The sequence below is a fragment of the Callorhinus ursinus genome, unplaced genomic scaffold, assembly GCF_003265705.2.
Source record: "Callorhinus ursinus isolate GAN/ISIS: 27379988/994484 unplaced genomic scaffold, GSC_fseal_2.0 scaffold100, whole genome shotgun sequence".
Classification (NCBI taxonomy): Eukaryota; Metazoa; Chordata; class Mammalia; order Carnivora; family Otariidae; genus Callorhinus; species Callorhinus ursinus.
Genome location: NW_027397162.1, coordinates 801982 through 827254, shown reverse-complemented (window position 1 = coordinate 827254; position 25273 = coordinate 801982). Strand labels below are relative to the sequence as shown.

The 25273-nt window shown below is 43.5% G+C and overlaps 1 protein-coding gene across 6 annotated transcripts; it reads right to left on the bottom strand.

Annotated features, from left to right (window-relative positions):
- Nucleotides 1-5755: 5755 nt before the first annotated feature.
- Nucleotides 5756-19448, bottom strand: ZNF211 (zinc finger protein 211). Of its 6 annotated transcripts, none has more exons than XM_025849330.2 (6): nt 19149-19448; nt 18371-18482; nt 17649-17722; nt 17400-17526; nt 11436-11540; nt 5756-9919 (listed from the first exon to the last, which is right to left on the bottom strand). In XM_025849330.2, exons 4-6 carry the CDS (start codon nt 17431-17433, stop codon nt 8451-8453), a joined length of 1608 nt encoding a protein of 535 aa, XP_025705115.2. In that variant the 5' UTR covers nt 17434-17526; nt 17649-17722; nt 18371-18482; nt 19149-19448; the 3' UTR covers nt 5756-8450. The 6 variants fall into 6 exon arrangements, with proteins under 6 accessions (XP_025705115.2, XP_025705116.2, XP_073745101.1 ...); XM_025849331.2 differs by having other exon boundaries at nt 18371-18409; XM_073889000.1 differs by lacking the exon at nt 17649-17722.
- Between the last annotated feature and the right edge of the window lie 5825 nt (nt 19449-25273).

Here is a 25273-nt window from a genome sequence, read left to right as displayed (position 1 = left end):
GGGGCTGATGAACATGGTTTCATAGGCTATGATGAGAAATTTGGATTTTATTCTACTGTTCTGGGAAGTTGTGGGAAGGATTTAGCAAGACAGACACATGATTTTTTAAAAATGTCTTGTTTTGAAATAATTATGGATTCACAAGATGTTGCAAATATAGTGCAGAATACCTTTTACTTAGTTTCCCCTATGGTAACATCTGACATTATCTTACTATCAAAACCAGGAATTTAACATTGGTTCAATCTTCAGACCTTTTTCAAAGTTACCATTTTACATGTACTTGTGTGTGTGTGGAGTTCTGTGCAATTTTATCATATGTGTAGATTCATTAACGACCTCCACAATCAAGATACAGAACATTATTTGGCAGGAGTTCAAAAGGTTATATTTTGCCCCCAAATGGAGATGGTGCAAATCAAATTAAGAGAAGTCTGAAGTGGAGCAATATACGCTTGCAGAAATGAGGGGTATTTATAAAAATAGTCCTTGGGGGCTAAAATCTTGGTCTTAGCATTTGACATGAGCAACCAAGAATTTCTATGTTGTCAGTAAGAATTTTGGTCATGACCATCCTGAGTAGCTGGGAGTTGTTTCTTAAAGGAAAGGCCAGGAGAACAATCAAGGTTTAGAGATGGAAATGTGTCCAGCCAAATAGATCAATAGGGTGTGCGTAGTGCTATGGCCAAAGTTTAAGATCATCTGAGTGGGCTTCAACATGGCCAGGCAGTTGAAAGGGAAACTTATGGCATGTCCAATTGTACAAAATTTTGCCAGTGAGATGAGAACAAAATTATGGTGCTAACTAGTGGTTGGCTGTGGTGGTGGTGTTTAAGAGGGCATGGGTGTCAGTGTGCCAAAATATAGCCAGATGGCTGTTGCATTGCCAGGTGGGGTCTGCTCATGCCCTGCAGTCTTCCAGGGCCATGCTATTACCTACCCAAAGTAGGAATAGCCAAGCTATGAGAAGCCAGAAGGCTGGGCAATAGTATATGTTTTGTGTGAGTGCTATGGGGGCCCACTGATCACATGGGCTTATTGCGGACTGGGTGATGTTCCCATTTCAGTCTATGTAGTGGGAGGGAAACTGCATTCCTCAGTAGAATATCTTACTAGATAAGTCCTGTTTTAGTCTTTCTTGACCTCTCTGCTATTCACACTGCTGTGGGTGTGAGTTCTGGACACATGATCTCTACTTCCTAAGTGAGATTATTACAGGCATTAAAAATTAAGTATCTTTGGGGCACCTGGGTGGCTCAGTTGGTTAAGCGACTGCCTCCGGCTCAGGTCATGATCCCAGGGTCCTGGGATTGAGCCCCGCATCGGGCTCCCTGCTCGGCGGGAAGCCTGCTTCTCCCTCTCCCACTCCCCCTGCTTGTGTTCCCTCTCTCTCTGTCTCTCTCTCTCTCTATTAAATAAATAAAAATCTTTTAAAAAATTAAGTATCTTTTATAGCCAGGAATATTTGGCAAAGCTTGTGGTGTAGGCTAAGCAAATCAACATTTATTAGGCTGCCAAATAACTCTGGCAGATAGCCAAAGGGACATTTGATAGTGAGATGATCATATCTCACAGTACCTCAAGCCTTGACCTGGCCTCCATCCCACTCAGGACTGGGGCAAGACCAAAAAAGACAGAAGACAGATAATCACAGACCTGTACCCCTGAAACAAATAAAACATTATATGTTAATAAAAAAAATAAAATCTTTTAAAAAAAGACATAAAAGAGAAGAGGAACAAGGAGGAATGCCTAATCAATATGATCTTTGTAGATGCTGATATGTGAAGTGTCACTGCAGAAGGTAAGCAAAGGCAACTGATTTCAGTGCATTCTGATATTGAGTAGAGGAACCCAAGGGCTGGGAATTTAGTATAATGAGGTCCAGTGGTAGGAGGGAGACCCATTTATAAGATCATTTGTTGTTTGTAATTTCCAAAAGATTTAAGTAAGGTGTTGAAGCATTCTATATGACCAGCAGCCTGGGACTGATAGGCAAGGTGAAATATCTGTTGAACACCTTGGTCTAAAGTGAGAGCTTCATTCAATGTTGATAATGTCTGAAATCTAAAGGGAATGGAGTGTTTTTGTAAGGCTTTGTATAGTAGCTGCATCAGTGGCATGTTTAGTGGGGTGGAAAATAAGATATATGGGTAGGTATTCACTACTGTTAAGTCATAATAAGTGGCGTTGGCAGAGGCAGGCAGATGCCTGATAAAATTGATTTGCTGGTGACTACAGGAGTGAGATCCCTCTGGGATGGCACCCCTCCATTGTATTGCCAATGACAATGTTCCCACATAGAATGCATTGACTTGTCACCATGTTGGCCATGACAGGAGAGTGGGGGAAGCTCTTTGAATTTAGCCCAAGCTTCAAGGGCTGAGGTTCCTCTGTGACTGACATTTCGTGGGTCCATTGTGCCAAAGAAAGACAAATGGGATCTGGAGGGTCATCTGACATAGTTTCCACCTAAGGTTTTGAAAGTTGTCCCAATCTATCAGCTTGGGAATTAAACAAGGCCCTAATAGCATGAAATTTGGCATGGGCAGACATAGGTGACGTTAATTAGCATCTTTGGGGTAAAGTTCTTCACCTCAGAAGGGGAAGTCTCGAATGAGAAATTATTGCCATTGGTTGCACCAAAGAAGTGGCAATTGCACAGGAGTCTGTGAAGTGTCACTGGAGTCATTTGCTGGCCAGGCATCCCCCAATGCTAAGATGACTGCCTGGAGTTAGGCCACTTGTATTGAATCTTGGGTCCATTTTCAGGGATGTCCTGTTTAGAGGAAGAAAAGCAAGCGGCTCTCGAGAGAATTCCATCACATGTACTGGTGGCAATATTATCAATAAAGTATGTGATCCCCTTTGTTGTTCACTTAGTTGATCGTAAAGGTATCCTCAGGAAATCAAGGGTCCAGGAGAAGGGTGCCCTCCTTCAGCACTGTGGCATCTGGCCAGAGACTGAGGACAGGTAAGGCCCTCTTCCTTCAGGTGGGATACACCAGAGGGTCCAGGTTTGACTCCATCCCATATCAAAGCCTTGATGGTCAGGCTAAGCTTATGGGATGTTGCCTTCATGACCCAGGAAATAATGGGTAACTGAGTATAGAATGTCACAGGGTCAGGTCCCGTGAGAGCCTCCATTTCCAAAAGGGCTCAGCATACAGCCAGCAGTTGTTGCTCAAAGGGCATGTAATGTGGAATTGAAACAGGCAGCTTTCTGCACCAGAAAAGCTTATAGGTACCTTATGCCAGCATGACTGGTCCAGAAACTCTAAGAAACATAGGAGGTGAGCACCAGAACTTCCATCACGTAGTTGCCAGTAGGCAACTAAGAGACGGGCCTGTTGTATGGCCATCTGAACTGAATCCAGGGCCTTTTGTTGTAAAGATCCCAAAAGTAGGCTGATTTGTGGGTGAGTGCATAATAAACCTTAGTAGTATCTGTAAATGGAGAATATATTGCTTTCAGAAGCCAGAAAGACTCAGTTTGGCCTGCTTGAGACCTACTGAAGCTGACAAAATTAGAAGTTGCCTTTTAACGACATTAAGAGTAGAGTGGCCCTTAGGCACACTAGATGAACCTAAGACTCACTGAGGTGGCATGACCTTGAACTTTATGGGGAGCGGGGCAAGAGTCCATCTGCTCTCTGTAAGCGCAACGATTGTTTTCATATCCTGTATGTCTAGTAAGTTCCCCCGGAGGAGGATGTCATCAATGTAGTGCTATACATGGGTGCCTGGGGACAGCTAAAACCAATTAGGGTTTTGCCAGTAGAGGTTGTATGTGATGGCTGAACTTGAGGTATCCCACAGGAAACTGAATAAAGTGATAAACTGTTGAATTCACCTTTGACAGTGAATGTGATTGAAAGGTTGTTGAAATAGGCACTGAATAGAGCACATAGAACAGCAAAATACTTGCAAGCAGACGACTGAATGGCTTCATTCATTTCAATTATGTGAGTACAGGGACTTTAATAGGTGGGACCAAGGTAGCAGTAACTTACCATGAAATGACATTCCTCTGAGGATTCTTTGATATCTACTGTGGTTTCTCAGATGTAAACAAAATTGGTTACTTCCTACATGTCAATGAACCTTACTTAATTTGTATGTTAAATATATTCTTGATACACCTTCAAAAGTGATTCCTGGCCCTTTTCCAGTTTCTTTTATTGAATTGATTCAATTGTTGTTTTGCCTACTGACGTTTGCCTACTACTTCCTTTTGTTATGTCATCTTTGAATTTTAAATTTTTCATTTAAATAAATGAGGCTAAATTTACACAAATCCATTTAGCCTCTGCCAGATGCCTATAGATAGCTGTGATTATAGCTAGTGAGATGTGTTCTGAGATCCAGCCCTAGATCTGAGGCAGGGAGACAAGAGACAGCTATCATCTTCTCCAAACACGAGTGCTACTTGTATTCTTGTTATTAAAAACATACCAGGGGCGCCTGGGTGGCTCAGATGGTTAAGCGTCTGCCTTCGGCTCAGGTCATGATCCCAGGGTCCTGGGATCGAGTCCTGCATTGGGCTCCCTGCTCCTTGGGAGCCTGCTTCTCCCTCTGCCTCTCTCTGTTTTTCATGAATAAATAAATAAAATCTTAAAAAAAAAATACCAAATGTGGGTAACCGAAATGTGAGATTTCAATAAACCTTAATTTATATGCACTGGGAAACTTTAGAAATTAGAGGCTAAGACTTGTTCCTCAGTTAAATATGGGTGATAATATCAAGAATGTGGAGAGCATAGTAACACTTTAAATGTTCCCTCTGAATGTTTTCAAATTTACTGAAATCTGCCAATCATTTTATGGAACCCCAAGCTGAGAATTATGTTGGATTATTCATGGTTTTTCTGTCAACAAAAACAAAGATACAAATTTCCAGAGGGCTCATAATAAAAACACACTTTAACCCCAGAATAAGATGTTGGCAAATTGCATCTCAACTGTTAATTTGCATTCTTGCTGATCCTTTGTGAGAAAACCATCTTCAAAGTTTGACTTTTTCCCAAGAATTTCCTGTATTTCAGATATCTTGCCTGCTTTTTGTTTTTGTTTCTTGAACAACTGAAGTATTAAACTGAATGATCATCAGTATTACAGATCTTCTTTTATGTTTTCAATGAAATTTTTGGTTTCAGGGATGTTAAGGATGTATCAGAACATCAAAATGTATATAAGCCAATCAGAGAAAGACATGTATCACATGACCTCACAGATACGAGGAATTCTTAATCTCAGGAAACAAACTGAGGGTTGCTGGAGTGGTGGGGGGTGGGAGGGATGGGGTGGCTGGGTGATAGACATCGGGGAGGGTATGTGCTATGGTGAGCGCTGTGAATTGTGCAAGACTGTTGAATCACAGATCTGTACCTCTGAGGCAAATAATACATTATATGTTAAAAAAAAAAAAAGAAGATAGCAGGAGGGGAAGAATGAAGGGGGGGAAATTGGAGGGGGAGACGAACCATGAGAAACTATGGACTCTGAAAAACAAACTGAGGGTTCTAGAGGGGAGAGGGGTGGGGGGATGGGTTAGCCTGGTGATGGGTATTAAAGAGGGCACGTTCTGCATGGAGCACTGAGTGTTATAGGCAAGCAATGAATCATGGAACGCTACATCGAAAACTAATGATGTAATGTATGGTGATTAACATAATAAAAAATGTATATCTTAACTATGTACAGTTTATAGTTGTTAATTATAAGTCTTAAATAAATCTTCTCAAATTGCCATGTCTTAATCATTTTAGTATGTTTTATTATCGTCTATGTTCTACAGGTTATTTGCAGCTCCTGGATCAGAAGGGTGGAGATAGAATGCTGTGCCTGTGGCAACTCTTCCCAACTGAGCTCAGTGACATCACATTGACAGCTTGAAATTGGCCATAGTGGGAGTATTTACACCAGAGAACTTAAAAGACACTACAAACCAGGACTTACATGTATTACAGAAAGTCTAGACTTAAGAACATAATGGAAAATATGTAAATAATGCAGATTAAACTTAAAAGTGTGTGGTGTATGTAGTCTTACCTTGTACATAGCACAAAAACACCTGAGGAACAAAAATAAGCTGCTTCTTTGTTAATAAAAAAGGAAATAGCCACAATTCATTAAAAAATAGGCAAAAGATATGAATAGACATTTTATCAAGAAGATATACAGATGACAAACACAAGAAAAAAAAGTTCAACATCATAAATCCTTACGGAAATGCGATTAAAATTACTGCTTGCTTGTTAAAAGGGTAAATTCCAAAGACTGAACCAAAAGACTGATGCCATGGACTGGCAAGGATGTTAAAGAACTGGAACGCTCATGCACTCCTGGTGAGTATGCAAAAGCAAAAAATCATTTTAGATCAGTTTGAGCAGTTTCTTAATGAGCTAAACATTCACCTATCTTATGACTCAAGCATTTTACTCTGAATTACTAACACAAGAGAAATGAAAACTATATATATACATATCAAATTATACACAAATGTTCTAGCAGCTTTATTTGCAATCGACAAAACGAGGTACCAAAGGCCCCTAACAGATGAATGGATAAACAAGTGGTATATCCATAGAAAAGATACTATGCAGCAGTAGAGTGAAATATTTATATAAGCATCATTGAAGAATCTCAAAATAATTATAAATCATGAATGAAACCAAAGAATAAACACTTTATGACTCATCATATAAAATTCTAGAAAATACAAACTAATTTATTATAAATGAAGGTAAATCAAAGGTTGCCTGGGGACAGGAAAGACAGATTATAAAATGACATGAGGCAAATTAGGGGTGATGGACATGTTCATAATCATGATTATGATGAAGTTTTGTGGGTTTATACGTATGTCAAAACTTAAACTGTACACCTCAAATAGGTGCAGTATATTGCATGTCAACTATACCTGAATAAAGTTCTATGAAATAGTTCCAAAAAAAAACAAACAAAAAATACAAAACCCTAGGTCTCCCACTCTTTTCATAAAATCAGGTTTGGCAGCCCTATATTGACTCTGTCTCTTTCCTGATGACCTTGGAGGAGCAGCCTTGCCTTAGTGGTAGCAAATATTTCTGAGCAAGGAAATCCATTCCACTCAGTGAACAGGAATTTTGGCTAGGTCACAGAGCCACACTGAGGGACTAAGGGATCTCCTTTCTCTGTATGCTTGTTTTCCTATCTGTGTAGAATTGGCCTTTAGGTGAACTCTACCAGAAAGGCTATGGGAATCCACAAAACCAACAGCTTATTTTCTTTGACAAAGATCTCAGCCACAAAAGATGCACATACCTGGAGGGCCTGAGAGCTTCTGGGCACACTGATTCTGCACAGTCACAGTCATTGGAGTATTTGTTGATGCAATGCTAAAAGGGGCACATGCCATCTACTTTGCTGCAGTCTTCTCCACTGCAGTGTTATTGTACTGATTATAGTTCCCCCAGGGCCCTGTGTTCTCACCATGACACTAGCCTAGAGAATTCTGGGTATCAGGGCACATGGCTCCTTTGCAGGGTGTGGGGTAGAGATTCCCCTCAACACTACTGAGCATTATATGACATCCACTGTGAAAGAGAAAAACAATTCGTGTAGTTCTCAGAAGCACTGGAGGTTGTCACAACTTCCTGACTCTTCAGAGTGTTCTCTGAGCCCACAAAAAAAATCCCGATACCCAGTTCATAAATTAGGACAAGGCCCTGCAGTCTTTCCTAGGAGACCTCAGGCAACAGTGTATATTAAGCCAAAGCTGGAAAGAGAGCTATTTTCTTTCATCAAACTGTCATCTCTCAGGCACACAAAGCATTGGGAACCCCAACAAAGCTGTTCATTCCTTAATGCTGGCAGAGCACAGCCATTTTCAAATCACCTCACACAGTGAATAGAACCCCAACAATAATGTCTTTATTACTGTAAAATCCAAAGCAATATGAGGCAGGGAGATCCCAGGTTGGTGACTTGGAGGATAGGAAAATCCAAGAGGAGTGTCACACAAAACTAACACATCCTTGAAAATGCGGTCCTTCTTGGCAAGTTACCAGCAGAACACAGATTGGGTCCACTGGGCCATGCCCTAACTTCTACACGAGAAGAGAATGAAGACCCTATAAGGGCTTAAGAATAATCATGATTTCCTCCAGCAGAAGAGGAGGGAAAGAGGCAGCTTCCCTGGGCACATTGTGGTGGTAACTAATGTACTAATGCACACTGTGTGAACCTGCTGAGTGGTAGAGGTGACAAAACTCTTTCACAGAAACTGGCAGTGACATAAATCAGGCAAGATCCCTAGACAGTTATAGATTCACACATACTTCAACTAAAGGGAGATCTCCCCACCGTGGATTTTAAGATGTATGGGCTTAAATTTAGGTAGATGGCTTCCTCACAACATCTCTCCTCCAGTGTAATTATCTAAAAGGAAACTGCACAGCCCTGTACATCTAAGGCCTTTCTCTAGTATGAAGTCTCTGGTGTTGAATGAGGTCAGATTTGGAGCTAAAGGATTTCCCACATTCTCTGCACTCAGTAGGCCTCTTTCCAGTGTGAACTCTCTGGTGTTGAATGAGGCTGGAGCTTTGGCTAAAGGATTTTCCACATTCCCCACACTCATAAGGCCTTTCTCCAGTGTGAACTCTCAGGTGTTTAACGAGGTTAGATTTGCAGCTAAAGGACTTTCCACATTCACTGCACTCAATAGGCCTTTCTCCAGTGTGAACTCTCCAGTGGTTCTTGAGGTTGGAGCTATGGCTAAAGGATTTTCCACATTCCCCACACTCATAAGGCCTTTCTCCTGTGTGGACTTTCCGATGTGAACTGAAGCTGGAGCTTTGCTTAAAGGATTTCCCACATTTACTGCACTCATAAGGCCTTTCTCCAGTGTGAAGTCTCCTGTGGTGAATGAGGCTGGAGCTTCGGCTGAAGGATTTCCCACATTCACTGCACTGATGAGGCCTTTCTCCTGTGTGAACTCTCCTGTGGTAAATGAGACTGAAGTTTTGGCTAAAGGACTTCCCACATTCACTGCACTCATAAGGCCTTTCTCCAGTGTGAACTCTCTGATGTTGAATGAGGTTGGACCTTTGACTGAAAGATTTTCCACATTCCCTGCACTCATAAGGCTTCTCTCCAGTGTGAACTTTCCTATGGCTATTGAGGCTGTAGCTTTGGCTAAAGGATTTCCCACATTCATTGCACTCGTAGGGCCTTTCTCCAGTGTGAACTCTCCGATGTATAATGAAACTGGAGTAATAGGTGAAGAATTTTCCACATTCACTGCATTCGTAAGGTCTTTCTCCAGTGTGGACTTTCTGGTGCTGAATGAGGTTACATCTTCGGGTACAGGCTTTTCCACATTTGCCACATTCATAAATTCCTTCTCTAGTGGCAACTCTCTGGTCCTGAGCAAGTGTGTCTGTGTAGCTGAAGGCTTTCTTGCATTCTCCACAGTTGTGATGACTTCTTCCACTGTGAAAGACAGCCTCACACTCATTGTTCGGCTTCTTCCCAGTGTGAGTGACGTGTTGTTGGAGAAATCCCACGCTGGCTAAGAAGTCCTTCCGTGTCTCCTCATAGGTAAAGGGCTTCCCTGACACGTGGACTGTACAGTTCTTTATAAATGAGGCTCTGTCCACATAACTTCTGAAGGATATCTCTCTAGTGTGCTGCCCCTGGTACTGTTGAAGATTGGCAGTTAAACAGAATTGTTTCCTACATGTATATGGTTCTTCCCCAAGATATGTTTCCTGGTGGTCAGCCAAGTACAAAATGTTTCTCAAGATCGGGCCATGCAGTTCAAAGGGCTGGGCCTTCTGGGAAGATGAACCTGCCTTGAGAGTCCCAATCTGTGACACTCCTATAGAAATGCTCTCTTCAGAAGGCGCATCCTCATCCTCCACTCCATGCCAACAACCTGAAAGCAAAGAAGTGATGATGAGATACCTGTTGACTTTATTGGGAAGGAGCAAAAACCATCACACATGTACACCTGACATATTAAAGAACCAGTATATGGGAACTGTTTTCAGGAAAAGGAAGTTGGGGTTAGGTTTTGAAAGCAGCTGCTTTGTACTACTGGGTACCCAAGGTCAAGAATTGGGAAGGCCTCGGGCGCCTGGGTGGCTCGGTTGGTTGGGCGACTGCCTTCGGCTCAGGTCATGATCCTGGAGTCCCGGGATTGAGTCCCACATCGGGCTTCCTGCTCAGCAGGGAGTCTGCTTCTCCCTCTGACCCTCTTCCCTCTCGTGCTCTCTGTCTCTCATTCTCTCTCAAATAAAATCTTTAAAAAAAAAAAAAATCAGAGAAGATCAACAAGGAAATGGAAGACTTGAACACTTTATCCAAAGAGACTTAACATACATCTCTATGACACTCCACCTAAGAACAGCATGATACACATTTCTCTCAAGTGCACACAGTACATTCTCCAGAATAGATCATATAGTAGGCCATAAAACAAACTTCAATGCTTTTTAAAAGGATTGAAATAATAAAGTATGTTCTCTGACCATAATGTAACTTAACTGCATCACTCTCTCTAAAAAAAAAAAAAAAAAAAAAGAATTGGGAAGGCCTCACTGGGCACAGGATACAAGGAAAGGGTTGGGCCAGGGTGAAACACATGTTTTACAACTCATGTTAATGGCTTTTAGCAGGATTACATCTGCTGGTAATATGTGATGCTGTGCAGAAGTCTACATCCACATGTAGGAAAATCTGACTGGAACAAAATAACTGGTTTTAAGAATAAATAAAAGATGGGGTGCCTGGGGTGGCTTAGTCAGTTAAGCATCTGACTCTTGATTTCAGCTAAGGTTGTGATCTCAGGGTAGTGAGATTGAGCCCCACGGCAGGCTCCGTGCTGCGTGTGGAACCTGCTTAAGATTCTTTCTCTCCCTCAACCTCTGCCCCCCACCCTTCTCTTAAAAAAAAAAAAAAAAAGAATTGGGGCACCTGGGTGGCTCAGTCGTTAAGCATCTGCCTTCAGCTCAGGTCATGATCCCAGGGTTCTGGGATCGAGCCCCGCATTGGGCTCCCTGCTCGGCAGGAGGCCTGCTTCTCTCTCTCCCACTCCCCCTGCTTGTGTTCCCTCTCTCACTGTGCCTCTCTCTGTCAAATAAATAAAAATAAAATCTTAAAAAGAATTCTTAAAAAATATGTGCATATTTTAGAATACAACGTTGAAAATCACTGTGGAGAGAAGAGTGTGAGGAATGAGTGAGAAAAAAGGTCCACAGAGATGGGGATTAGCCTGGGGCTAGAGAAAGAATAAAAATGACAAGTCAGCAAAGTGTCAAGAATGGAGAAGGGAAGGTAGAAGTGAATTTTGGCCACCAGCAAAGGCACCAAAACACAAGTCAAACATGACAGGTTCCTGGTATGATTTGAACAAAGCTCTAATATCGCATTCTCCCCCAGCTATCATTCACCTGGGTCAGGCCCTCTGGGGGCCCATCTTGTGGAGACTGGAAGCACAGGGGACTCTTCCCCTAACCCCAGCTGAGCAACTGCATGGGACCTGGAAGATCCAAATCCTAAGGGTAAGACAGGACGGGTCAGTGGTTAATACTGGCCTGGAACAACTCAGCACACAACGGATCACAGGAAAGATACTACAAAAAGTACCTCCAGGCCGAGTTAGAGGGAAGATGGTGGGATAGTAAGCACCCAGAGCCTGTCTCCTCACCTGGATCACAAATGCACTGACAGAATCAATCTGATGTAACTATTTTGCAACTCTACAGTCTAATGAAGGCTTGCAACATGCTAAATTGCTTTAATTTTGGTCAATATCAGCTATTAGCATTGTGTAAGTTATCCATGTCCCAACTTGTCTAACTCTGAGCTTCAGCAGGCAGCCATGCATATTTTCCTGGAGGAGCTTGCTGGAGCCAGGGTGGGCAATAAGGACTCTGTTCTCCAAGTAGCACAGATATGTGCTTCTGATGGTGGAGATGTGACATACAGGTGGGCAGTCATTGTTGCGAAACCTCTCCCTCTCCTGACTCAGGGGATTTAAAGGGCAGATGTCTATCCCCTCCACCACCCTCCCGTCACATTTCTCTTATTCCCCTTTTTGGAGGCAGAAATTCAAGGACTAGGATATTCAAAATCACATACATGGAGGAATAGAGAAAATCATCATACATGCCCAGGGAAAGGCACAGTCTCAGAAAAAAACAGAGAAGACCTGAAGTTTACACCCCAGACTGATCTCCAGTAGAGACACCCTACAACCATTCAACAAACAAACACCAACCTCCAAATGTCCAGTTTTCAACAACAACAAGTCACAGGACATACAAACCAACAGGAAAGTTAACCCATTCTAAAAAAAAAAAAAAAAAAAAAGAACAAGAGAAACTGTCCTTGAGAAAGACCACATTGTGTACTTATTAGACAAAGACTTTATTTTTTTTTAAGATTTTATTTATTTGACAGAGAGAGAGCACAAGCAAGGGGAGCAGGAGAGGGAGAAGCAGGCTCCCCACTGAGCAGGGAGCCCAATGTGGGGTTTGACCCCAGGACCCAGGATCATGACCTGAGCCAAAGGCAGACGCTTAACTGACTGAGCCACCCAGGTGCCCCTAGACAAAGACTTTAAAATATTTGTCTAAAAGATGCTCAAAGGGCTAAAAGAAAATGTGGACAAAGTCAAGATGTTGCATGACCAAAACAGAAATACCAATAGAGATAGGAAACATAAAGAATAATCAAAAAGAAATTTTGTAGCTGAAAAGTATAATAACTGAATGAAAGAACTCAGTAGAGGGGGCGCCTGGGTGGCTTAGTTGGTTAAGTGACTGCCTTCGGCGCAGGTCATGATCCTGGAGTCCCGGGATCGAGTCCCGCATTGGGCTCCCTGCTCAGCAGGGAGTCTGCTTCTCCCTCTGACCCTCCCCCCTCTCATGTGCTCTCTCTCTCTCATTCTCACTCTCTCAAAATAAATAATAAATACATCTTTAAAAAAAGAACTCAGTAGAGGGATACAAAAACAGCTTTGAGTAGTCAGAAGAAACAATCAGTGAACTTGAAGATATCAAATCTGAAGAAAAGAAAGACAAAGGATTGAACAGAAGTGAACAGAACATAAGAACCTATGGGATACCATCAGTAAACCAATATATGCAATGTGTTAGTCTAGAAGAAGAAGAGGGAAACAAAAGGAAAGAGAGCTTATTTGAAGAAAAAATGCCTGAAAACTTCCCAAATTTGATGGAAGACACAAATATTAACATCTAAGAAGCTCGAACTCCAACCAGGCTAAACTCTGAGACTCACACTTGGCACATTATAATCCAAGTGTCAAAAGCAAAGGGCAAAGAGAAAATCTTGAAAGCAACAAGACAGAAGCGACTCATCACATACAATGGATCTCCAAAGATTATCAGATTTCTCATCAGAATCCACAGAGGCCAGAGGCAGTGGGTTGATATACCCAAGTGTTGAAGGAAAAAAACCAAGAATCCTGTAACAAGCAAAACTGTCCTTCAAAAATGAGAGAGAAATTAAGACCTTGCAGATAAATAAAAGCCAAGGAGTTCTTTACTACTAGATGTATCCTGCAAGAAATGCTAATGGGGGTCCTTCAGGTTGAGATGAAAGGACACTAGATAGTAACTCAAAGCCATTTGACCAATAAAGGTCTCTGTTAAATTAAATACACAGACAATTATAAAAGCTAGTAAACTGGGTTTATAACTCCACCTTTTGTTTTCTACATTTAAGAGATTAACACATAAATAACAATTACTGACCTAAATTTCTGGACATACAACACACACAAAATGTAATTTCATGACATCAATAACTAAAAGGGATCAGGACAGAGTCATATAGAAGCAGAGTTTAAAAAAATATGATTGAAGATAAGCTGGCATAAATTAACTGTTATAATTTTATATGTTAAATGTGAACCCCATGATTAACTAAAAAAAAAAACCCCAAAACAAAGCCCTCTAGAAAGTATACCAAAAAAACCCAAAACAACCCCCCCACAAAAACCCAACAAATCAGAACATTTCACTACAAAAAGCCAACCGAAATCAAAAGCCAATAATGCAGAAAATGAGGGACAAAATAAGCTACAAGGCATATAGCAAACAAATAGCAAAATGACACCCTCGTCACAATGGGTGACGTTAGAAATCAAAAACTGAAGGAAAACTGTAAAATTCACAAACCTATGAAAATTAAACAAATCATTTTTAAGATTTTTTTTTTTTTAATTTATTTGAGAGAGAGAGTGAGAGATAGAGAGCACGAGAGGGAAGAGGGTCAGAGGGTCAGAGGGAGAAGCAGACTCCCCGCTGAGCAGGGAGTCCGATGCGGGACTCGATCCCGGGACTCCAGGATCATGACCTGAGCCGAAGGCAGTCGCTTAACCAACTGAGCCACCCAGGCGCCCTAAACAACTCATTTTTAAACAACTAATGGGTCAAAGAGTCACAAGGGAAATTAGAAAATACTTAGATTTAGAGACAAATGAAAATGAAAAGACAGTATCAGCAAAAATTATGTGAAGAAGCAAAAGCAGCACTAAGGGGGAAATTGTTATAAACACTTACATTAAAAAGGAGAAAGATCTTGAATCAACAGCTTAACTTTACAACTTAAAGAACTACAAAAAGATCCAAGAAACCCGAAGCTAGCAGAAAAAGAAAGAAATAATAAAGATTAGAACTGAGATAGAGACAAGAAAAACAATAAAGAAAAATCAACAAAACTGAAAACTGCTATCAAAATTTAGACAAACTTTTGGGGTGCCTGGCTGGCTCAGTCAGTGGAGCATGACTCTTGATCTTGGAACTGAGTTTGACCCCCATGTTGAGTTTAGAGATTACTTAAAAAAAAAATCTCTAAAAAAAAAAGAAAATTGACAAACTTTTACCTAAATTGGCTTTTTTTAAAAAAAAGGAAAACTAAAATAGTAAAATGAAAAATTATAGTGGGAACGTAACTACCAATTCTACAGAACTAAAAGAGATTTTAAGAGAGTACTAGTAAGGAGACTGAATCACTAATCAAAAACCTCCTGACAAAGAAAGCCCTGGGGCCCCTGGGTAGCTCTGTTGGTTAAATAAGCATCTGCCTCCAGCTCAGGTCATGATCCCAGAGTCCTAGGATCGAGTCCTGCATCAGGCTCCCTGCGTGGAGTCTGCTTCTCCCTCTACTCTTCCTCCCTGATCGTGATATCTCTCTCTCTCAAATAAATATTAAAAATAAAATAAACTCTGTTTTCCTTTGGAAAAAAACAGAAAAAGAAAAAGAAAAGCCCTGACTTGATGGTTTCACTGGTGAGTTCTGCCAACCACTTAATGAAGAACACACACCTATTTTTATAAAAAATAGACAAAGCCATTACAAGCAAACTGTAGACCAATATACTTGACAATTCATCAAGATAAAAAATCATCAACAAAATACTAGGAAACTGAATTCAGCAAAGTAAAGGATTATACACCATGACCTATTGGGATTTATTTCTAGAACCAAAGGATGGTTCAACATACAAAAATTAATCAATGTAATACATCACATTCACAGAATGAGGAAAAAACTCTATGATCATTTCAACTGATGCATAAAAAACATCTATCAAGGGGTGCCTGGGTGGCTCAGTCGTTAAGCATCTGCCTTCAGCTCAGGTCATGATCCCAGGGTCCTGGGATCGAGCCCCGCATCGGGCTCCCTGCTCGGCAGGAGGCCTGCTTCTCTCTCTCCCACTCCCCCTGCTTGTGTTCCCTCTCTCACTGTGTCTCTCTGTCAAATAAATAAATAATCTTAAAAAAAAAATCTATCAAAATTTAACACCCTTTCATGATGAAAATAGTCAGCAACTAAGAATAGAAGGAAACTACCTTAATATAGTAAAAGATTAAAACCCATGACTAATATATTCAATAGTGAAAGACTGAAAGCTTTTCTTCAAAGATCAGGAAGAAGGATGCCAACATTCACTACTACTATTCAAAATGGTACTGGAAGCTCTAGACAGGAAAAAAAACGGGGGAGGAGGAGGAGGAAGGAGGAGGAAGGAGAAGAAGGGCATCCAAAGGGAAAGGAATAAGTAAAATCATCTTTGCTTGTGAATACATTATACACAGAAAACTAGGCCTAAAGACTTAAAAAGCTTTTAGAATAAATGAATTCAGCAAAATAACAGGATACAAAAGAACATAAAAAACAGTTTTATTTCTGTACAATAATGAACAATTGGGGCGCCTGGGTGGCTCAGTTGTTGGGCGTCTGCCTTAGGCTCAGGTCATGATCCCAGGGTCCTGGGATCCAGCCCTGCATCGGGCTCCCTGCTCAGCGGGAAGTCTGCTTCTCCCTCTCCCACTCCCCCTGCTTGTGTTCCCTCGCTCACTGTGTCTCTCTCTGTCAAATATATAAATAAAACCTTAAAAAAAAAGAGAACAATCTAAAAAGGAAACTAAGAAAACAATTACACTTATAATAGTATCAAAGGAATAAAATACTTAGAAATTAACCAAGAAAGTAAAAGATAGGAACACAAGAAACTACAAAATATTGCTAAAAGGAATTAAAGAAATTAGTAAGTGGAAAGACATCTATATTCATGGACTGAAAGATTTAATGCTGTTATCAATACTACCTCAAACCATCTACAGATTCAATACAATTCCTATCAAAATCCCAAATTTTTTTGTAGTAATAGAAAAATTCACCTGGAGAGGCACCTGTCTGGCTCAGTTGTTGATCGTCTGCCTTTGGCTCGGGTCATGATCCCAGGGTCCTGGGATTGAGCCCCGCCATCGAGCTCCCTGCTCTGTGGGAAACCTGCTCCCTCTCCCACTCCCCCTGCTTGTGTTCCCTCTGTCCCTGTCTCTCTGTCAAATAAATAAATAAAATCTTAAAAAAAAAAAAAAAGAAAAATTCACATGGAATCTCAAGGACACCAAATAGAACAATCTTGAAAAAGACTAAAGTTGAAGGAGTCACACTTCTTAATTTAAAAATTTACTCCAAAGCTATAGTAGTCAAAACACTGTGATACTGTCATAAAGACAAATATAGACCAATGCAACAGAATAAACACTCCAGAAATAAACTCTTGCATATATGGTCAAATGATTTTCTACAAGGAGGCCAAGACTCTAGTCTAGACCATTCAATGGGGAAGATCCATTAGGCTGACATTAAGGCTACTGATCCTGAATCCTTTCCTGTGAGGGTTTGAAACAGCAGGTGTTGTGGCAATAAAGGAAGAGAAGTAGGCATGCACTTAGTACAGCTCTAGAAACCACAGCACCTAACCAGGGAATTGGGGAAGGCAACAGCCTCCATCGTCCAGATGTGACAACTGCTCTTACAGAAAAGAGAAAGGCAGAGCCTCGCCCGGGGCACAGGGGTAGGTGTGAGGGCCTTACCTAGTGAGGATGTGAGTGCAAAGTTCTCCAGCATCACATCGTGGTACAGGCATCTCTGAGCCTCATCTAGGAGATCCCATTCCTCCCAGGAGAAATATAGGGCCACGTCCTCAAAAGTCACACTTCCCTGCCAGGATAGAGAAAGATGAAACCACGAAGAGCCTCACTCCTGAAGACCCATAATCCATATCCCCACACATCTACCCCATGTCCCTCCTTCTCCCAAGATCCCCAAATCAGAGGAGATACCAGACTCTGGTGTCACTGGGGTCTGCACTTTCCTTATACTCCCATTAGTCGCTGTGTTCACTCTGTTCCTCACTCTGCAACCAGATGGAGTGTGTTAAGACCCAGATAAGATCGTCTTCCAGGGCACCTGGGGGGCTCAGTCGGTTAAGTGTCTGCCTTTGGCTCAGGTCAGGACCTCAGGGTTCTGGGATCCAGTCCGGCTTCGGGCTCCCAGCTCGTGGGGAGCCTGCTTCTTCCTCTCCCTCTGCCCTTCCCCCCTCCCCCCCCACGCTCTCTCTCACACTCTCTCTCTCAAATAAATGAATAAAATCTTAAAAAAAAAAAATCACATTCTTCCTCGATCCAGACCTTCCCTTGCCTCCAGATGGATGCCTAACTTCACCAGCAGTCATTCTGAGCTTGACTCTGGCGCCCTGCCCCAGTGTGTTCTCACCAGAAAGAAAGGAGGCCCGCCATCACCTGAATGAGCTCAGCCTCACCTCCAAGCAGGTCCACGTACCAACACCTGTTTTTGTAAGAAGCTTCCACGTCTCTTTCCTTTGATGGCCCCAAATGAGGACCACTCCATATAAACCCTGGCCTAGACTCGAGCCTGAGCTAGGATTCTTCAGGGCCCCCAAAATCAAGGGCTGGGAGAATGGCAGGTGATGAGTCTCATGACACCCCAAATACGGACAAAATGTGGGACGGGACCAGTGAGGGCCTGGTACACCTCCACTCACCTGTGCAGGTTCCAAAAGCACTTCTGCAACCACGGAAACCTGTGGGAAGAGGCAGGTCTTCGAGGGATGTGACCACGGCGGCTTTCCAGGGGCTCAGGCCTTCCCTGTGTCCCTGCGGGGCACCAGAGCCAGGTAACCTCGGGCAGACTGGCCAACCTCTGTGCCGTGCGTCCTTGGGAAAAGGCTCAACCTCCCCCACCACCCCTGCAATCTGCTCTACTGAACAGACTGTGGAGGCTTTCTCAAACCCTAGCGCACACTGTGTCTCTGTTTTCCTCAAAATTCTCCAGGGCTCCCAGGGCCCTCAGAACGAAGGTACGGCACCTCGGCCCGCCAGTCCCGGCGCGACCCCGCCCCACGCGCGGTCCCCTGCGGGCAGCCTCCTCCGGCCTCAGGCCCCCTCCAACCTCCCTCCGGCCTCCCTCCGGCCTCCTCCGGCCTCAGGCCCCCTCCAACCTCCCTCCAGCCTCCCTCCGGCCTCCTCCGGCCTCAGGCCCCCTCCAGCCTCCCTCCGGCCTCCCTCCGGCCTCCTCCCGCCTCCCTCCCGCCTCCCTCCGGCCTCCTCCCGCCTCAGGCCCCCTCCGGCCTCTGCCCCGGCCGGCCCCCCGGCCCGGAGCCCGCTCCTCACGCCGGCACGCCGGCGCTCGCACACGGGGCCCCCGCCCACCGCCGCCGCCCCGTCCGACGCCGGGGCCTGGGCCGCAGGGCCGCGAGCAGCTCGGGCCTCCGGGGTCTGGGTGGGGGGACGGCGGGGAGGGCCCGGGGGACGAGCGCTTACCTGCGGCGGCTCCCTGGGCGCGGCCGCCGCCATCGGAGCCTCTGGGCGGAGTGAAGCGATGACAGCTGAGCGACCCGGGCAGTCGCGGGCACCGAGGTCTGCAGGCCGGCCTCGCAGGCGGCGGTATCCCCGACCCTAGACCCGCCTCCCCACGGGACAAAGCCTCCTCTCGTGCCTTCCCTGTCCGTCGCCTGAGTTCCAACCCCTGTTCCGGGTCCTCTGACGGAGCCCACAGACCCCCGAACCGCTAAAACGACCGCCACGGAAACGACGGAAGCCCCGCCTCCAGGCGGTTCGTCCTGCCGGAATGTTCCCTTTCCGGGTTTTCATTGGGTTATTACCGCTGCCGCTCAACCCAAGGCTTTCTGGGTAACGTAGTTCCTTCGTCGTTCAGGCCTGGAAGAGGGGCGCCCAACACCAGAAACTTTCAGAGAAATGACCAAACAGCAAGGCGAGGCCTAAGGGAAACGACCCTCCTATACTTCTAGGGTCGGGGAAGGACTTGGGTTCTTCTTAAAGGGGCGGCGGGCCAACTTCTGGGGAGTCTTAAGTGCCCTTAAGTCTTTGGTGCTACTGATCACTGAAGTGTTCCCACATTATTTCAGACTCTATGAAGCCAACTCTAGTGGACATCCGCTGGTAGCTGGAAGCGAATAAGCATTATCTTACTGCTCTTTAAACACATGCAGCCTGAGGTGCTAAAGTCATTTTTGTGAGCTTCAGTCGGTTGGGTCAGGGACAAAGAAACGCATTTGGCCTTTTTTGGTATTTATTTGTCTATAAAATAGCATTCTGAAACTTTCAGTCACCAATCGTATCAGGTCCAACTTGGCTATTAATATTTCCAGTGAATTAAAGAAATACATCATTTGAGGGGCGCCTGGCTGGCTCAGTCAGTTAAGCATCTGCCTTTGGTTCAGGTCATGATCCCAGGGTCCTGGGATGGAGCCCCTCATCCAGCAACCTGCTCAGCCGGGAGTCTGCTTCTCCCTCTCCCCTTCTTGCGCTCTAGTGCACAATCTCTCTCTCAAATAAATAAATAAAATCTTAAAAAAAAAAGCATACTACAAGGCTTTTTAATGCAACCCAATTAAAATATTGAATACATAAATTATATAGAGGAAGCTGTCCTGATAATTTTCAGTACCCCTATTAATCAATTTGATAAAAGACAAAAATTCTAGCAAATTTTATAAAAAAAAGCATTTTAGGAGGAAAATCATAAACACATATTAAAAGCTCATCTCATATATGTTTATGAAAATACAAGTTAAATAATAAATGACATTTGATATTTCACCATTAAGGTACCTAATTTTCTATAATTTCTTATATGATCCAATTTTTATTATGGATCTGATAAATATTTTATATCATCCTTTGTGTCTATAAAAAAACAAAAGTGAATTAAATACAACTGCTATTTGGGGCGCCTGGGTGGCTCAGTCGGTTGAGCGACTGCCTTTGGCTCAGGTCATGATCCTGGAGTCCCGGAATCGAGTCCCGCCTCGGGCTCCCTGCTCAGCGGGGAGTCTGCTTCTCCCTCTGACCCTCCCCCCTCTCATGCTCTCTCTCTCATTCTCTCTCAAATAAATAAATAAAATCTTTAAAAAAAAAATACAACTGCTATTTAATTACTAGAGTTCTTTAAGTGAACTAAAGGGGCACCTGGATGGCTCAGTAGGTTAAGCCTTCAGCTGGGGTCCTGATCTCAGGGTCCTGGGAAGGAGCCCTGCATCAGGGTCTCTGCTCACTGGGGAGTCTGCTTCTCCCTCTCCCTCTGTGCTCTCCCTCTCTCTTTCTCTCTTAAATAAATAAAGTCTTTAAAAAAATTAGTGGACTAAAAATTTCAAAATGTTTCACAAATCTTCTGAGTACAGAATGTCATAGATTATATATTACATCCTAATCATTTATAGTTTTAACCCTCATATAGAATTTTATTGTAAGGACCTAAAATTTTTAAAGTGAGGAATTTTTAATTTTTATTTACTTATTTATTTATTAAGCATATGTGCTGACAAAGTGAACACTTTTTTTTTAAGGAATCTCTTAAATAGAAACTTTTACTTGCAATTGCATTCCACTTGTATACGTTATATTAAATAAATGATAAAATTTAAAAGTAACATTGGAATTAAGAATTTGGCAAGGAAATCAACTGAATTTTGATAAACATAAGACCCTCTGGTGGGAACAGAGGGCATGAGAGAACACATCCTCCAAGCAATGATTTGCATTCTGGAACTTCAGTGAGTGTATTTTATAGAGCTAATGAGAAAATGATTAACTAAAAAGGGCAAGTAAGAGAGAAGGCACCATGTATTTCTAAGTAAACCAAATGCTTCTCAGAGAGCCCACACTGCTGACAAGAGTGCTCACCCCATGGATATAGAGGAGACACAGGGATTGGCAGATGGCTTGAGAGAGCAATATCTACTCCAATGTCTCTCTCTCTCTCTCTCTTTCACACACACACACACACACACACACACACACGGCTCATACAGAACTTTCGTGGAAGATATTTCAATTCACACAGTAGCACTTAAAAATAGGGGCATCTGCGTGGCTCAGTTGGTTGAGCCTCCAACTCTTGATTTTGGCTCAGGTCATGATTTAGGAGCCGTGGGATCACGCTCAGTGCAGAATCTGCTTGTCCCTCCCTCCTCTCTCTCAAATAAATAAATAAATAAATAAATAAATAAATAGACTCTTTAAAAAGAAAGAGGGAAGCACATTTAGGATAAAAATAAATCGAATTAATCAATGAAGCAAACTAAGTTAAGGGAGAAGGGAAAGAGTAAAATTATTCTAAATCGTGATGAATTTAGACAATAAACAGGTCAATCGACTTGATGGGAAAACGAATAAAGTTTGCATCACCTAGACCTCAACTGAGCCTGTGAATCCTAAAACTACTGTGGTTACTGATCCCATCTGTCCACGAAGGACTGATAAAGCTCAGCTCTTCTCTGCTCACAGGTATTCTACGGATAACTTCATGAAAAGCATCCTGCTCTCAGGAAGAAGGGAAAGTACCCAGCTGGTTAGAATTATTAATACAGTAATAATAAACCATCTTATTAATTGTGGGTGGACAGGTGGCGTGACTCCTAGAGTGCCCTTTGATGTAGAGGCCCTGTGAGTACTGATAGGTTAATATATTACTAAATGAACAGGAATGTCAAAGCACATTTTATTTTTTTAAAGACTTTGTTTATTTATTTGACAGAGAGACACAGCAAGAGAGGGAACACAAGCAGAGGGAGTGGGAGAGGGAGAAGCAGACTTCCCCCAGCAGGGAGCCCGATGTGGGACTCGATCCCAGGACCCTGGGATCATGACCTGAGCTGAAGGCAGACGCTTAACAACTGAGCCACCCAGGCGCCCTCAAAGCACATCTTAAAACTGCAGTTTTTGAGTCACTTTTCCTTTAAAGAGACTTATTTCTGTAAAGGGGAGTTAGAAGTGTACTATCGTCCACTGAGGACAGAAATTCTGGAGACACTCTGTTACAGACCAGTTAGGCTTAGGCACACTGGCTCCCAGAGATGATGAAACCAAACGCCAGCACCACCAAGTATTAGCAGATGCCAGGCGTCTCCTCAGGGATGGGAGCTGACAAACACATCTCCCTGCCCTTCATGTATCTACAGAGAAGAGTCTTAGGGGAAATATTTTCAGGGTCAGTGGGTTTGTCAGTAACAAGGTGGAGGAGATTTCAGGGCACAGAAAAGATGGAGGGGTAATGCCTGGCAGTCCCAAAGGAGCTGGACAGTGGCAACAGCATTTCTTTAAATTCCTCAGAACCCCGCCATCCTGCCTCTGTTTATGTGTCCATGTTCCAGCCCCAGCAGGCAGAATGGTTTCATCCATACACCGTTTCCTACTGGAAATATGGGATGATGAGATGGATTCTATTCCTCCTAAGAGTCTAACAGTTATTTGAAAAGAATAGCTACTTACCAAATTGATGGTTGATACCAGGACAGTGACTGCAGGGGCAGCATTCACACAGGTGTAGAAAGGGGTCTTCTGGACCATAAGATAAAGGTTTGAGACTCAGTGAGCTCACCTCCTTGCCGGGAAATAATTATCATCTCTAACTGCGCTGACAGGATCTGCACAGGGATTTGAGATTATCTCTGAGAAACATCTGTGATTTGTGCATAACACTGATAGCTCTTAACGTTTATTTGTAAAGTTGCCCAAGAGGGGCACTGGGGTGGCCCAGTTGGTTAAGCATCTGCCTTCAGCTCAGGTCATGATCCCAGGGTCCTGGGGCTCCCTGCTCAGTGGGAAGCCTGCTTCTCCCTCTCCCTTTGCCTGCTGCTCCCCCTGCTTGTGCTCTCTCTCTCTGTCAAATAAATAAATAAAATCTTAAAAAAAAAAAAAGTTATCCAAGAGGGTGAGGTGAACAGAAATGACTAGAGGACAGTCTTACTTTAGGTGTCAAAAAAAATGATAAGGTGTCACGGGAAGGGCAGCAGAAGACACTGCAGTTTTTAATTTTTTAAAAAGATTTGCTTAGGGGCGCCTGGTTGGCTTAGTCGTTAAGTGTCTGCCTTCAGCTCAGGTCATGATCCCAGGGTCCTGGGATCAAGCCCCGCATCGGGCTCCCAGTTCAGTGGGAAGCCTGCTGCTCCCTCTTCCACTCCCCCTGCTTGTGTTCCCTCTCTCGCTGTCTCTCTCTCTGTGTCAAATAAATAAATAAAATCTTTAAAAAAAAAAAGATTTGTTTAGGGGTGCCTGGTGGCTCAGATGGCTAAGCGTCTGCCTTCAGCTCGGGTCATGATCCCAGGGTCCTGGGATCGAGCCCCACATTGAGCTCCTGGCAGGGTGGGGAGCCTGCTTCTCCCTCTCCCTCTGCCTCTCCCCCTGCTCATGCTCTCTCTCTCTGTATCTCTGTCTCAAATGAATAAAATCTTTAAAAAGAAAAAAATTAAAAAATAAATAAAAAGATTTATTTATTTGACAGAGAGAGAGAATGCACAAGCAGGAAGAGTGGGAGAGATGCCCCAACACTGATGTTTAAGAAGCAAGAGAACGAAGCAGATTACAACTCCATGCCTCATTCCTGCCTATATTGTCTTTTTTTTTTTTTTAAGATTTATTTATTTATTTGACAGAGAGAGACACAGCGAGAGGGAACACAAGCAGGGGGAGTGGGAGAGGGAGAAGCAGGCTTCCCACTGAGCAGGGAGCCTGACGCGGGGCTCGATCCCAGGACCCTGGGACCATGACCTGAGCCGAAGGCAGACGCTTAACGACTGAGCGGGTCACCCAGGCACCCCCTATATTGAGTGTCTTTATTCCATTTCCCAAAATTACTATTTTTCACTCCTAAGAAACCCACACAATGGAAAAGTTGCCAGAGGGCACAAACCACTCATGTTTTCCTTTAGTACACATGTGGTAAGTAACTGCTCTGTGGCAGATACTTTTCTAAGCCATCAAGATATAAAAGGAAACCAACTAGGCCAAGAATCCCTCATAAAGCTCACATTCTGGTTGAGGATGACAAACAGAAACAGAGATCACTTGGTGATCATTCTAAAAAGTAATGTTGCTGTGGACAATGAATATGGGAGTGAGTGGTGAGTGCTATAGGGAGGTGGGCATGTGTGGCCATGGTAACTAGAAGAGTAAGGGGAGGGGGCCTTCCAAATTAGAGGGTATCTGACAAAGACCTGACGAAGATGAGGGTGAGGGGTTGAGCCAGGTGTATATCTTGTTTTCAGGCAGAATAAAGAGCCACCGCAAGGCCCAGAGGCCAAGAGCCGACCTGGCATGTCCAGGGAAGAGCAAGCAGGGTGATGCATCTAAAACCATGCCATTAGGAGGAGAGGGTTGAGAGAGAAAGTTAGAGGGGCAACAAGTGCAGAATTGTGTGCACTGCAGAAGAAGCCAGAGCCTGTACAAGGCCTTGACCGGAAGTGGTATGCAGCCACTCTGTTGAGAATATAATGTGGAAGGGACCACGTGGAAGCACAGAAACCATTTAGAAGATTCTGAGTGTGAGTCGGGTCGCCTGGTGGCTCAGATGGTTAAGCGTCTGCCTTCCGGCTCAGGTCATGATCCCAGGGTCCTGGGATTGAGCCCCACATCGGGCTCCTGGCTCA